Raw genomic sequence first — 14805 nt, forward strand, 5'->3', positions numbered from 1 at the left:
AACTGAAATTAAGAATTGGACACTTAACCAGCTGAGCCATCCAGGCACCCTGTCAGGGTATATAGTATTAAAAACACAGAATGTAAAGATGCTGCTGGGGAATGACACAAAGATTAAAAAAATGATAGAAATGCTGTTTACAGGCAGCATGCAACCAGGTATGTGAATCTTAAAATAAATCCAAAGTAAATGTCTGTAAAATGGAGCTACATGCAAAAATCCCATGCTAATTCTCCCTGCCTTGCCTCTTCACTCTCTATTGAATATTTCCTAGCATTGTGTAAATGCCTGCGCTGTCATTTCTCTCATCTTCCAAAAAACAAACAAACAACAACAAAAAGAAACAAAACACCCCACACCAATTAGCAAACTCTTATTGCAAACATGAAAAAAAAATTCAAACAAGTTAAGGAATACCCTGTAATTCTACAGTTGAGTAAAGTTGAATACAAATTCATGGTGTATTTTTTTTTTTCCCTTCTTTAGGCTCCTTAGAGACATGGCTGAATTTATACATGGGGAGAGTTACATAAGATGAGCCTGGAACATCTTGTTGGAAGCTAAGGAAACTATCAGGGTCATGACAAAAAAGTTGAGAAGCCAGCACGATGGGTTTCTACTCATCCAAGATGGGACAATTTGAGGATTTTTTTGGGTTTTAATTTGAAGATTTTTATAGCATTTTTCATATTTAGTTGGGAATAAAAACCCTATATAATGTACACTGAAATATGAACTATAAATAATACAAACACTAGTAATAAAATAACAAAAATATAAAAATTGAGATCCAAATGATACTAAATTTAAAAAAAAAAATTGAACACACTGGAAAATGCCAAGGAATGAATATGTATTCTGAAAACTGGTGAATAAAGGCAAATGGCCAAGTGTTTATTCTAATTTCCCTACATGAACTTTACAACAGAGTTGACAAGTTATTGCTAAGAACAATATTTCTTTCTAAAAGAAGATCAACCACAAATGGTGGACTTGGTTGCTCAAGATGTAATAAAGAATACAGAATATGGGGGCGCCTCGGTGGCTCAGTTAGCTAAATGTACGGCTGTGGCTCAGGTCATGATCTCGCAGTTTGTGGGTTTGAGCCCCGCATCAGGCTCTGTGCTGACAGCTAAGAGCCTGGAGCCTGCTTCAGATCCTATGTGTGTGTGTCTCTCTCTCTGACCCTTCCCTGCTTGAGGTCGTAGTTCTCTTTCTCTCAACAATGAATACAACATGTTAAAAAAAAAAAAAAGAATATAGAATATTATATTAAGTGTTTCTAAAATGGTTAGGTAAAAAGGTCATAGGGAATGTTATGAACAGTGAATCCCATTGACAACACCTGGACCATGGATCAGTCTTATCACAAAAAAAAAGAGGTATCATCAGACACTATATACTTCCTGGTGTGAAGAAACAAAAGAGTGTACAAGTCAGATAGTGGTCTTGAAATAGTGCTTTTAAGATTGAAGCTGAGGGGCTCCTGGATGGCTCAGTTGGTTAAACGTCCAACTTCGGCTCAGGTCATGATCTCACAGTTCGTGGGTTCAAGTCCCGCATCAGGCTCTGTGCTGACAGCTCAGAGCCTGCAGCCTATTTTGGATTCTGTGTCTCCCCCTCTCTCTGACCCTTCCCTGCTCACGCTGTCTTTCTCAGAAATAAATAAAAAACAAAAACAAACAAAAATCAGTTTCAAAAAAAAAAAAACTGAAGCTGAATTTCCCTCTATAGGACAATGCTTTTTGGCCACATGAAAAGAAAAAAATAAAGATCAGAAAAGCAAGCTTTAAATAAAACAAGTATAGGAGACATATCAACTAGCTATAATGTGTGACTTTGTTTGGGTAATGATTTAAACAAAAACAAAATGAAGATATTATGATGTGAGTTCTACAATTTATTATTAAAAAAATTAAAGGGGGTGGTGTGTGGATAAGGATATAGATGAAAAAAGAATTATGTATTAAAAATGTTTTAAATTGGGAGCATATGAGGGAAGTGGGATTCATTAAATAATTCACTCACTCTATACCTTTAAAATATTTTTCCGTTTAAGGTAAAAACCTCTCAACCCTTTAAACTTCATTGCATTCAACTGATCCCCTTTATAACCGACCAGAAGAATCTCTCCATTTCTCTCCCATTTCACCATCTATCTACTTCCTTCATTCTTACTAGTGAGTCTGCTTAGGCAGGACCCCCCTCCCCCACCGCCATCTACAAAACTCAGTGTAAAACATTAGTTTTCAGCTCACTTGACAGAGCAGCATTTGACATGCTTGATCACTTCCCTTCCTGACACACTACATACACTCTTGGGGTCCCATTAATACCTCACCAGACCTTCCAAGACTCTCTTAATCTCTGAAGCCTGTATAAATTGGGAATTCCCAGGACTTCTATCTCCTTTAGTTCTCTGTTATTTCATTCATTCTCAGGCTTTGAAATTCCATCTCTACGCTGCTGACTTCCTAAGCTCTACACCCAGCCTAAGTCTCTTCTTTGAACTGCACTCTTATTCAACTGTTTACCTAACAGTCATCTGACAGGTGTCTTAAACTTGACAGGTCCAAAAGTGAGCTTCTGACCCCCCTCTGTATATTTCCAAATTTGTTCTTTCCCCATTTCTCATGACGGTTGGTGACTGCCCCATCTTTCCTGTCACTTCAGACCAATAACACCAGGATAAACATTGACACTTATTTTGGTCCACACTCCAGATTTTTCAGAAATCCTGTTGACTCTACCTTGAAAACAGATCCAGAATCAGACATTTCTCATGTCCTCATTAGTCCATCCGGTCCTAGCTGCATCACCTCTTTCCTGAGCTGTCAGGATGTAGCGTCTTTACCATCTCCCCACTTTTCTGTTCTGTCTACTGTTTTCTAGTTCAAGCCAGTAAGCAGAATGTTAGGTTTGAGTCACATCATAGACCATCTCTATTTTTAAGATTTTATTTTTAAGTAATCTCCACACTCAACATGGGGCTTGAAGTTACAACCCCAAGATCAAAAGCCAAAAGCTCTATGAACTAAGCAAATCAGGTATCACACCCCATCTCTATTTTGAAATCTCCAGTCGCCTTCCCTTCACTCACTAAAGACTGATGTCTTTATAGCATTCAACAAAGCCTGAGATGAACAGCTTCAACTCCCTACTTCCCTCTCCAATATATTTCCTAACTCTTCTCCCCATTTCATGGTCTGCTTCAGCCACACTGGCCTCCTTGCTTCTGTCAAGTATTCAACGTAACCTCTTGTCTCCTGATCTTTACATTTCTTCTGCCTGGAATGCTATTTCTCCCAACAAAAACACCAATGGTTCTCATTGCCTTAAGGACTTTACTCAAATGCTTCATTCTCAACAAATAGTTCTCTGACAACCATATTTAAATAGAATTCTCTCCCAGCACTCTCCTCATTCACTGGTAAATTTGCAACACCCAGAACAAAGTGTTAGTAATATTTGTTGACTGGATTACTTATACTGATGCTAAATGAGACCAAGGAAGACTTCAAGGAAGTGATGTCATTTCCCGTATTCCAAGAAGGAGTAGGACGTCAAAATAGATGGAGTCCAAAGAAGAAAAACAGGTGTATGTATTATTTTTGTTTTAAAGCACAAATAGAAAAAATACCAAGAAATACTGATGGGTCATATTTTTGTTTACTTTTAGTTTTGGCAAGTATGTAGAAATTGTATACGTGTATGTATTCAGTGTCATATTTTGAACTCTAAACCAACATGTATTAAAAACAAATGAGATTTAAGATTAATTGGATTAACATCTGATCTAAAGTTGTTTTTTGTTTTGTTTTGTTTTCATAATGGCTCATTCCTAAGAGAGCATCAAGGATAAAGAAGAGGGGAAATAGGGTGCAAAGGAACGTCCCAACACTCTGGCTACTGGGAGACGTGCACAGAGACTCAGCAGCGTCCACAGGCCTCACCTAGAAGTGACAGCGATGAAGCCTTGTTATTGTTTGTGGTTGAGTTATTCTTCCGCTTGATTCGAGGAATGAATTTCTTCTCCACAGCTCTTATCTTATGTGCAAGAACTTCTGTCATCATTGCTGCCCTCTTCTTCCCAGAACGAGGAACGGGCTGAGTGAAACGTGTTCTTTTTTTACGGCGGGGTGTGAGCACCTCGATGGCCCCAGATTTGATCTTGGCTTCCATTCCTTCACTAGAGCCAAACTCATCTGTGTCTGAGAGTTTGTAGAGTGGTAGCACATGCAGCTGCTCATCTTGAGGAATAACCCCCAAGGAGCGGTTATCTTCTCGTGTTAAAGTACAAACCTGACAGAAAGAAAACATGAAATAGGTCCTGCACGTTCATCAGTTGTTTCTACCTTCTAACTGTTGCCACTGTGTAAGGGATCTGTATTCCCATTCTATTTTCCATTGGTTGCTGCTGGTATATTAACTTGCATAACTAATATATATCAAGCCACTCAACCCTCTCTAGTTCTACTAATTTTTCAAGTTGATAATATTATACACGTTTATATGTTTTATATTTTTAATGTTTATTTATTTTTGAGAGAGAGAGAGAGAGCAAGGTAGGGGCAGAGCCCAATGTAGGGCTTGAACCCATTAGCTGAGACAAAACCAAAAGTCAGACGCTTCACTGACTGAGCCTGCAGGGCACCTTGTTTAAATTAAATAATTTAAAATTAAAAAAAAAAAAAGTTTTTTTTTTCAGAGTATAACATTTTTAAAAAGTAAACTCTATTGGAGTACCTGGTGCCTGGATGGCTCTAATGGTTAAGCATCTGACTTCTGGCTCAGGTCATGATCTCATAGTTTATGGGTTCAAGCCCCACACTGGGCTTTGTGCTTGACAGTGCACAGCTGTTTGGATTCTCTCTCCTCTTTCTCTGCCCCTCCCCCATTTATACTCTCTCCCTCTCTGTGAGTGAATAAAAAAACTACGAAAATAAGAAAATCCAACTAACCAACCAAACAAACAAAAAAACAAGTAAACTCTATCCCCGATGTGGGCTTGAACTCATAACACAGATCAACAGTTACATGCTCTCCTGGCTGAGCTAGCCAGGCAATCCTAGATTTTAAATACTAAGTCTTCTGGTTACATTCTGCTGTACTCCATTGCTCAAATTAATGAATGTTTACTGGATTGTCCATACCTTCATATTAAAAACGAACTATTAAAAATTTTTAACCTATAGATTACCCTATTTCTTAACCATTTGAATAATGACACACTTTTTGGTTAGAGGGAGATTAATTATGACAAATTTCCAGACTGTAAGGTTGATAGAACTTGATGAATACAGATTCTAAAGGAAGATAAGCTTAAAATTTTATTTTCTCAATATTTATGGTCACATTTGTCAGCAAGACTTGAAATACTGAAGTCTCTTGGGTGTAGTTTGGGAATGATTTTATAGGACTGATGTTAAAAATTAGACTCTTGCATCAATAAATGTTTAATCAGTTTATCTGTTCACAGGGACACTAAGAAGGGGCTAAGGACGAGATACGAGGAGGAGCATAATTTGAAAGACTGAGGCAGCAGACAGGGAGGCAAGTGAGTTGGTAGCTGAATGTCAAGATTCCAGGGTTTCAGAAATGTGGAAGTTTGCAGTCAGGCCAAGTTTTAGGTATGAGCCTCACTGCATGAGCAGTGAAAGCAGTAGAGACAAGGCCACACTGAATGATACACAAGAGAATTACACAGGAAGAATAGGAACCAAAATCCAGTTAGTTTGACTCAACCTAATTCACCATTATCACAGATACTGTGTAGTCAGGCAATTCAAGTAAAGTGTACTAGCTAAGCAATGACAATGAACCACACTCTGGTCAAAATTCACCTGGAAAGATTTCTACTATTTCAACTTTGAAAATAACATTTATCTCAAAGACTATAGTCAACAACACTGGAGAGGAATGATATCCAAAAAAAATTTTTTTTGCTCCTTAATCTGTCACTCATAGACTTTATTGGCCAAACAAGGAGGGAAGGCTGCCTTTTGATGGATTAGATTCTATCCTTCTAGTCACACTGTAAGGGGTTATAGCTATGTCTTTCTTATTTGGGGCCAACCAGACTGGTGTCATGCAAAAACAGAGGAAATCACTCCATATTAATCTGTTTTACTAGTGAGGCGATAATGACTTGAGGCAAACCCATTCTATTTATAAAAGGACAATTGTGTAATTTAATCCAGGGTCTTCTACCTAATTTAAGTATCTCTTTATGGTTTCATGCTATGGGCATATCATTCTTTTCATAGCTGTAAACATTAAGTATGCATACCAAAAGGCAAATATTTCTGATAATATTAACTTTATACAAACATGTACAAGAAAAGATGATAAATTTGGGATGATTCCATCACAAAAACCTGGTGGTACCCAGAAGGCCAAAAAAAAGTGGTAAATTGCTTAACTTCCTACTGATCAGTTTGATAGCATAGAAAAGTACTCCTACCTATGAGCAAACATACCACAATTCAGTATAGGATTCAAGACTTTGAACAAAAATATTTAAGGCCACTTTGTGGAAGTACCTGGCCAATAACATAAATGCTATTGATATATACACTATGTGGAACAGTACATAAAATGTGATTTTTTAAATTTAACTCATCTCTGTACCCAATGTGAGGCAAGAACACATGACATTGAGAACAAGAGTCATGTGCTCATCTGACAGAGTCAGCCTGGGGCCCCTAAAATAGATTTTTAACAGTAATCATATTTAAAGACCTTAGCTTAAGCACACAGCAATAGAGCTTTTAGAATCAAGTCACTTAGGTACATACCACAGTGCTTCCATTATTCATGTTGTGAATGTCCCTGTGGGGATGGGCACAGAAGTCTAGGCAAGCAGTGACCCCAGAGAAAGGACGACCTTCTTTGCTGCCAAGACGACATTCTCGGGCAACATGTTCATATTCTACCTAAAAAACAATAGTTATTTCACACAGTTGTAAAAGACAGAAAGAATTACATTCAGTAAAGAGTAAAAGTCCCTTCCTCACCAGGACCTGAAACTAATCACACTTTGTCATTTCGGAGATTTCTGTCTGTAGTGCATTTAAACAGTGGATATGTAGTTCAGAAGCATTCAGGAGGAAGAGACGATAAGACATAAAGTAAAATGAAAATTCCTGGCTGTGAGTGATGGTAGGGTGATAAAAATACCTGCTGGTGGTGAATAAACAAGCAGAGCAAACCTGATTTATTCCATTAGAAAGAGAGACAAACATAGTGCATCAATTATTTGGGAAGAGTTCTCAAGGTCTATAAATAAATATACATATATACATATATTCATAAGCCAGTATAGGAAGTGAATTTATAACTTTTATTTTATTATTATTAATTCTTTAAAGTAGGCTCCAGGCAGGGCTCCAACTTAAGACCTTGAGATGAAGACTAGAGCTGAGATCAAGAGTCAGACTCTTAACTATGTGTCCCTATTAACTCTTTAAAAAATGAAAGGTTACAATGTAACAGAAGCATGTTATTCAAAAGAACACAAAGATTTAAGAAATATAGATCATATATCTCTGGTTATGTTTAAGATTAAAAAAAAAAAACTGGGGCGCCTGTGTATACATGTACAATGAAAAACTACTGAGCCTTAAAAAGGAATGAAATTCTGGGGCAGCTGGGTATCTCAGTCGGTTAAGCATACGACTTTGGCTCAGATCACGACCTCAAGGTTCCTGAGTTAGAGCCCTGCATTGGGCTCTCTGCTCTCATTGCAGAGTCCACTGTGGATCCTGTCTCTGCCCCTCCCCTGATCTCCCAGGCTCTCTGAAAAATAAAACTTTTAAGTAAATAATATAGTATTGTTAATAAAATTATAGTCCTTGTGCTGTGCAAAGGATGCCCAAATCTTAAATCTTACTTATTTTACACCTAGAAGTTTATATCCCAGATTATCAATTCTCGAACCCTTCATTTTATTTAAACTTTATTTATTTATTTATTTATTTATTTATTTATTTATTTATAGAAAGAATGAGTAGGGGAGGGGCAGAGAGAGAGAGAAAGAAAGGGAGAGAGAATCCCAGGCAAGCTCCATGCCTGTAGCACAGAGCCCAACACAGGGCTCGGACCACGAACTTGGGAAATCATGACCTGAGCCAAAATCAAGAGTCAGACACTCAACAGACTTAGCCACCCAGGTGCTCCTCATTTATTTTGAGGACAAAATGAATTGTGAACAAAATAAATTTTCTTTGACGCACAAAATTTTAAAAATTGAGTTTCTTTCACTTGTGGTTAACAGAACCTTCAGCAAAGTGTTTAATAAAACGAAGAGAGTAGAATTCTTTTTTGTTGAGTTTATTTGTGAGAGGAGGGTGCAGAGAAAGAAAATTCCAGGCAGGCTCCATACTGCCAGCTGAGAGCCCAACTCAAGGCTCAATCACAAAAACCTCAAGATCCTGACCTGAACTGAAGTCAAGAGTCAGAGGCTCAACTGACTCAGTCATTCAGATGCCTGAGAGTAGATATTCCTGTCTTGTTCCACATATAGAGCAAAAAATGTTTTAGTCTCTTATCAAATTATATTAGCTGTGGATTTTTGTAGATGGTCCATTCTCTTCTATTTCTACTTTGTTGACTGTTTTAATCATGAAGTGTTAGATTTTATCAAATGTCTTTATAGAGAGATTATGTAGCTTTTGCCATTTGTTCTCATTAACATATTTAGTATACTGCACTGATTAATTTTCTTGTGTGGAATCAATCATACACTTCTGCTCTTATAAATTATATTTCTAGAAATGAGAATTCTGTCACTCTGGAATTTTAATTTAATTTCAACAGTCACAATAGAAAGTCTTTTAAAGACAGGCTAATTTTTTTTTTTTTTTATAAAAAAGATTTTCTTTAATCTCTACACACAATGTGGGATTTGAACTCACAATCCTGAGTTGTCACATGCTCTACCAACGGAGCCAGCCAGGCACCCCCAGGCTAGTTGTTCTATAAAAATAGATAACCATGTTTTAGAGCACTGTCCCCAAACATACCTGGTTTTGGTAAGCAACTGGAGCATACTGCTTATAAATTGGAGCTAATCGTGTAGCCAAACTCTGTAAATTATCTTCAAGGTTTTTTTCCTATAGGAAAAGACAGTCCATAAAAGTTGTTTCATAATGACATGAGTTTTAGGTGTGAAAAAGAATCATAAATCATTGCTGATGTGTGGTTGATGCACAATTCATACTTACCCTAAGAAAAGAGCCACGATAGAAAATAAAATGGGTTGCCTTTTATAAAATCTTAACGCTTGGTCAGTAATGCTTTAAGTTATGTTATAAGCAAATTAGAAATGTAAATGGTGTCAGGTGTAAACTGCTCATGTTGCTAAATACAAGATCTGTATTTTATATGTGCTCAGTAGTACCAGGCACTTGAAATAAATCAAGAACAACTGTAAAATGCTACTGATAGGAGAAACATAGAAGACTTTTCAAAGGAGAACAATCATAACAAGAGACTCCATTAAAAATTTCACTGAGGACAGTATGAGGTATCCAGTGCAGAAGGGAGACATTGGAAACAATAGTTGAAAGACCACTGTGATCATTTTTCAAAGAGGACTGTATTCTAAATCAAATCAAAGACTTAATAAATGATCAATCACATCCAAGAAAGACTATGGAAGGGAAATGGAGACCAAGGATGGAAGGAAGACTTAAGAGGCTCCAGGCTTCTGCTTGATTTCAGATTTGATGGATGCCAAGGACACAGCAACACCTTCTTGTGGATATGCATCAGATTATTATAAAAGCCAAAGCCACACACAATGCAACCATAGGAAGTGAATTCTTTTAGTAAAGTAGGCTCCACAACCAGCATGGAGCCCAATGTGGGTTTTGAACTCACGGTCCTGAGATGAAGACAAGAGTCGGACACTTAATGACTAAGCCACTTAGCTGCCCCAGGAAGTTAATTCTTGGGTACATTCAACAAACCCCCATTTGAGCAAGTGAAGACCATTAATGGTAATAACTTTTTTGGTTTCCTACTCATTTAGCTTGACAATTTCCTTGAAAAAGAATTTTATCTATTTGGCATATATCTAAATTATTCTGTTCCTTTCATCTGTCTTCTTACATATGTGAAAGTTAATATAGCTTAATATATATTCACCCATCAATTATTTATTTGGGGAAAACTTCACAATTGTGATTTAAGTACCTATTGAAAGGATTTATTATGTTTTCTAATACTTGAAATATTAACTGGAGTAGGTAATTGTGTTTTACTTCTAGTAGATAATGAATTCACAATGAGTATCAGGAGTCAGACTGAGTAAATGGTCATCAGGAAATCGAATAAAGCTTATATAGCTGGCCATTGGTATAATTTTACAAATGTAAATCTCATTATTCATATTCTTGACTTTCTAATTGGCTCATTAGAACAAATGTGTATGTCAGATATAGAGGTTTCTTTATAAGAGATCCTAATGTGTTGGGGCTGAAGCCTATATATCTGCTTTTCTTATCCTTTACCCAATCTCTAGGACTGTCATATCCACCTCTGTGGTTTAATTCCTATTTGGACAACAAATCACACTTGAGATTCAGATTCTTATTATGAACTGACATCCCCACTTGGATTTACCATAGAAATCTCTCACCCAGTAATTCCAAACTAAATTTATAATCTGCCCTTTTGAAGCCTTATGTCAAGGAATAGTGCTACCATCTAATTGATTAAAACCTTTCCAGACCAACCACTATCCACCATTTTCTCTGTCACAACCATATTCCAAGTTACTATTATACCTTTTCTGGACTAGTCATTTCTTTTTAATGTTTGTTTATTTTTGAGAGAGAGAGAGTGCAAGCGGGAGACTGGAGAGGGAGAGGGAAACACAGAATCCAAAGCCAACCCCAGGCTCTGAGCTGTCAGCACAGAGCACAGACCCCAACGCGAGGCTTGAACTCACAAACTGCGAGACCATGACCTGAGCCAAAAGTCGGAAGCTTAACTGACTGAGCCACCTAGGCACCCTTGGACCATTTATTCTTAAAGCTAGCTCAACTTGCTAAACACACTCTTCAACAACTCTAATCCATTATTCAGAGAGCAGCAGTCCCTTTGAAAGACAAGGGTAATTGTGTCACTATTCTTATTAAAACCCTTCAATCATCTTCCAAAATGTTTGATATACAAGGTGACTGCATTCACCTTACTCTCTTGCCTGCTGAGCTTCATACTGGCCTTCTGTCAGTTCCTGGAATGAGAAATGCTTATTCCTGTATTATAAGCACTATATAGATATTACTCATTATTTATAAAGACCATAAAAATGATCATGAATTATATAATATTATTATGTTGTAGAATACAAATGTAATAGTTATGTCAATACTACTAATGTATTTATATACTGGCAGTTTCATCATAAAATATTTGTAAAAAAAATTTAAAGGATTAATTTTAAGGGAGAATGGACATCACATTATCAAGAATTCTTATGTTTGAACATAGTACCTTTACATGATCAAATACAGCCTTTAGCAAATTTTTATGGTTTTCTCCTCTGAAGGTCTAATACACATCTTGGATTTCTAAATGTAAGCTCTAAACCCAACATGAGGCCTGAACTCATGACCCTAAAATCTAGAGTCACAGACTCTTGAGACTGAGCCAGCCAGGTGCCCCTAATATACTTATTAGGTTTCTTTTAAGGTACTTTATCTGCAAATGATACTTCTCTCACTGAAATCATTTCCTTATTTTATTGCAATATATGAGAACTCTAGAAAATGCTAAATATTCTACTTACCTCTTTAAAGGGATCATTATTAATTCTGAGACTCTTGTAAAGATGATACATTCACCTTATTATGGATATAATTAGATTAATTCCTGCTGTTGTATTTTGTGTTTCCTATTTATCTTGTTTTCTAATAATTTTTAAAAGTTCTTTTGCTGATTTATGTATAGATAGTCTTCCTTAGAAAGATTTTCACCCATAATGAGTTTAAAATGCAAAAATTCTATTTAGATTCATCTAATAAATTTTAAAACATGTGCTATCTTAAATATGTTTTTCTGACAAATTCTAGAGCAGTGTTTTCCAAGCTGTGGGTCATGACTCAGTAATGGGCCATGAAATCAATTTAGTAGGTCACATCTAGCAAAGAATAGTGAAATTTTATTAAAAATATTAGAATAGTGATCCTTAGCTATAATTGAATATGAGGTTTTTAATATTTGAATATCTTCTCTAACATAAGATGAAGTATTATTTACTGAAGGTTTTAATTATTTACTTGCATATATCTATTGTATAGCAGTTTATAATATAAAATGTTTTTTATTCTTGGTCACAGCTCAAAGGTTGAAAAACACTGATCTTAGAGGTAATTGGTATCTAAGTCATCTCCACTCCAACAAAATATAAAACATCATAAAACACTTAGTTCTTGTAGGTGCCCCACCCCCTCCCAGTACCTACCCACCCTTGAGCTGATAAGAGTATGGAATTATACTTATCGATTGTTATTTTAATTTAAAGTTTAAGTACTCAATTTATTTAAACTTAACAGTAAGGTTGACTAATTTCTTTGCTCACCATGGCCTCGTGTCCCGGACAGATTGGTTCCGGTTTCATATATCTTCTTTCTGGATTACGTCCTTTAGTAATTCTTTCATAGTAGTTCTGTGGGTAGTAAACTTTCTGAGTCTTTGAAATGTTGGCAAATGGTTTTATTTATTTTTCCTATTTTGGCTGGGTATAAAAATCTATGTTCTTTGAACAATGATTGTCTCTGGGGTTAGGGGAGAAGGAGGAGGGAGCCAGGGACAGTGGTAATTTAGGTTCAGAGTTGAAGACTTACCTAATTTATTGAGAATTTTAAACTATTTACATATATATATTCTTACTGTTTTTTCACTACTTTTAAAATATTTAATTGTTTTACTATTTAAAAAACATTTTAAGGAATGTACTTACAAACTTAGTGTGAAATTTAAAAGTAAAAAAGGACACTTACGTGTAAGGGAGAGCTTGGATCAATTCTAAATCTTCTAGGGCTTGGGCTTCTACCAAATTTGCATCCATTGAAGTACATGCTCCAAGAGCAACCAAAAGAAAAGGATGCTCCGCACGACTCTGGATCAATTCCTTGACAAGTGCAGGTCCGACTGTAAGATGATAATTGCAAGGGAATGAACTGATAAAGTGGGCCAATATCTCAGAAAGAACATTTCAGATTCGTATAATTTTATAAGTATAGAGGACTAATGAATTGGTTTTAACACAACTATTCTATTATTGATTTTACCTTAAGTAGTGTTAAGAACCCAAAGGTGACTGCCCTTTAATATAAGCTGATTTTTTACTGAAATGTTTTTTCCCAATTAGAAATCCAAGTAAATAGCAACAATCAATGTAGAAATACACATATCAATATGTTCAAGGAGTGGAACTAAGGAATCTATAATTTAATCCTGGATCTGTTCCTTATCAGAAATGAAAATTAGAGTATCTCATTAGCTGTTTGGACTTTTAGCTCCTTCATCTATAAATTTACATTGATATACTTTTCTGTGGACTGACAATATTGTATGAGATCACTCTCAATATGCATAGTTCCTACGCAATGATTAAAAATACAAACAAAAGCCCATATTTAAAAAAAGTAAAATAATATAGACACGTAAAGTTCAAAACTATTAGTATTTTTAAATTATGAACATCAGGAAAATGCCTGGTATTTAAGGTTACGCTGAATATGATAAGAATACAAAAAGGATCATTTAGGGGCGCCTGGGTGGCTTAGCCGGTTAAGCATCGGACTTTGACTCAGGTCATGGTCTCATCGGGCTCTGTGCTGGTGGCTAGCTCAGAGCCTGGAGCCTGCTTTGGATTCTGTGTCTCACTCTCTCCCCGACCCTCCCCTGCTCACGCTCTCTTTCAGAAATAAATAAAACATTAAAAAATTTAAAAACAAACAAACCAAAACGGATCATTTAAGATACCATGAAGGAAAAAGAGGAAGAATTGTTCAACTATTCTAAGTCTCCATAAATCTTCTTAGGAAGACGGAATATATATTGTAAAATGACAGAATGTTACAATAACTTTAATAGGAAGAAGAAGGGTATGCAAATAGGATTAAATTTGAAATTACAAAAGGAAATTAAAGTTGCCAAATAGAAAAATAAGTAAGTAGGGACACCTGAGTGGTTCAGTCAGTTGAGCACCCAACTTTAGCTCAGGTCATGACTCTGCTTGAGATCCTCAAAACCCTTCTCTCTGCCCTTCCCCTGCTGGCACTCTCCCCCACACACAAAAATTTAAAAATTAAAAAAAAAAAAAAAAGGTAAGTTATACATTTATGTCATTGAAATGACACATGGAAAGGAAAGAAAATTATTGTTTTCACTGAAAGCTGACAGTAATTTAAACAATTAAACACACAGGATATGTAGAAGTTCGTGAGACCTACAAGAGTGTTTGCCAACAGTGAACATCACGATCAATGTCCTATTTGGTAACAGGACAAACGAAATGAAAATAGTTCCTAATATTATGGACTAAGTATGGTAGTATTGCCAATAATTTCTCAATTGAATTAGATTAACAAGTAACAAACTCAAACTAAGCAATTGTCTATAAAATATCAATGCTATGAAAGACACCGCATGAGAGTAAAAAGAAAAATGTTTATGTTTATTTTTGAGAAAGAGAGCGAGTCAGGGAGGGGCAGAGAGAAAAGGAGAAAGACAGAATACCAACAGGCCCCACATAGTCAGTGCAGAGCCCAATGTAGGGCTAGAACCCAA

The 14805-nt window shown here is 36.2% G+C and overlaps 1 protein-coding gene across 4 annotated transcripts in view; it reads right to left on the reverse strand.

The window, feature by feature from the left end:
* The window catches only part of TET1 (tet methylcytosine dioxygenase 1), a 128807-nt gene that overhangs the window by 6054 nt on the left and 107948 nt on the right, over positions 1–14805 (reverse strand). For 2 of the 4 annotated variants that reach the window (XM_039233259.1, XM_039233258.1), the window contains exons 8-12: positions 13011–13161; positions 12590–12676; positions 9024–9113; positions 6798–6935; positions 3954–4302 (exon numbers count right to left, since the gene is read on the reverse strand). In XM_039233259.1, the coding sequence (XP_039089190.1) occupies positions 3954–4302; positions 6798–6935; positions 9024–9113; positions 12590–12676; positions 13011–13161 (815 nt within the window). The remainder of the gene's footprint in view (positions 1–3953; positions 4303–6797; positions 6936–9023; positions 9114–12589; positions 12677–13010; positions 13162–14805) is intronic. The other 2 variants (XM_039233260.1, XM_039233261.1) reach the window with 2 other exon arrangements.

This window comes from Hyaena hyaena, unplaced genomic scaffold (assembly GCF_003009895.1).
Source record: "Hyaena hyaena isolate Hyena2069 unplaced genomic scaffold, ASM300989v1 scaffold_73, whole genome shotgun sequence".
Lineage (NCBI taxonomy): Eukaryota > Metazoa > Chordata > Mammalia > Carnivora > Hyaenidae > Hyaena > Hyaena hyaena.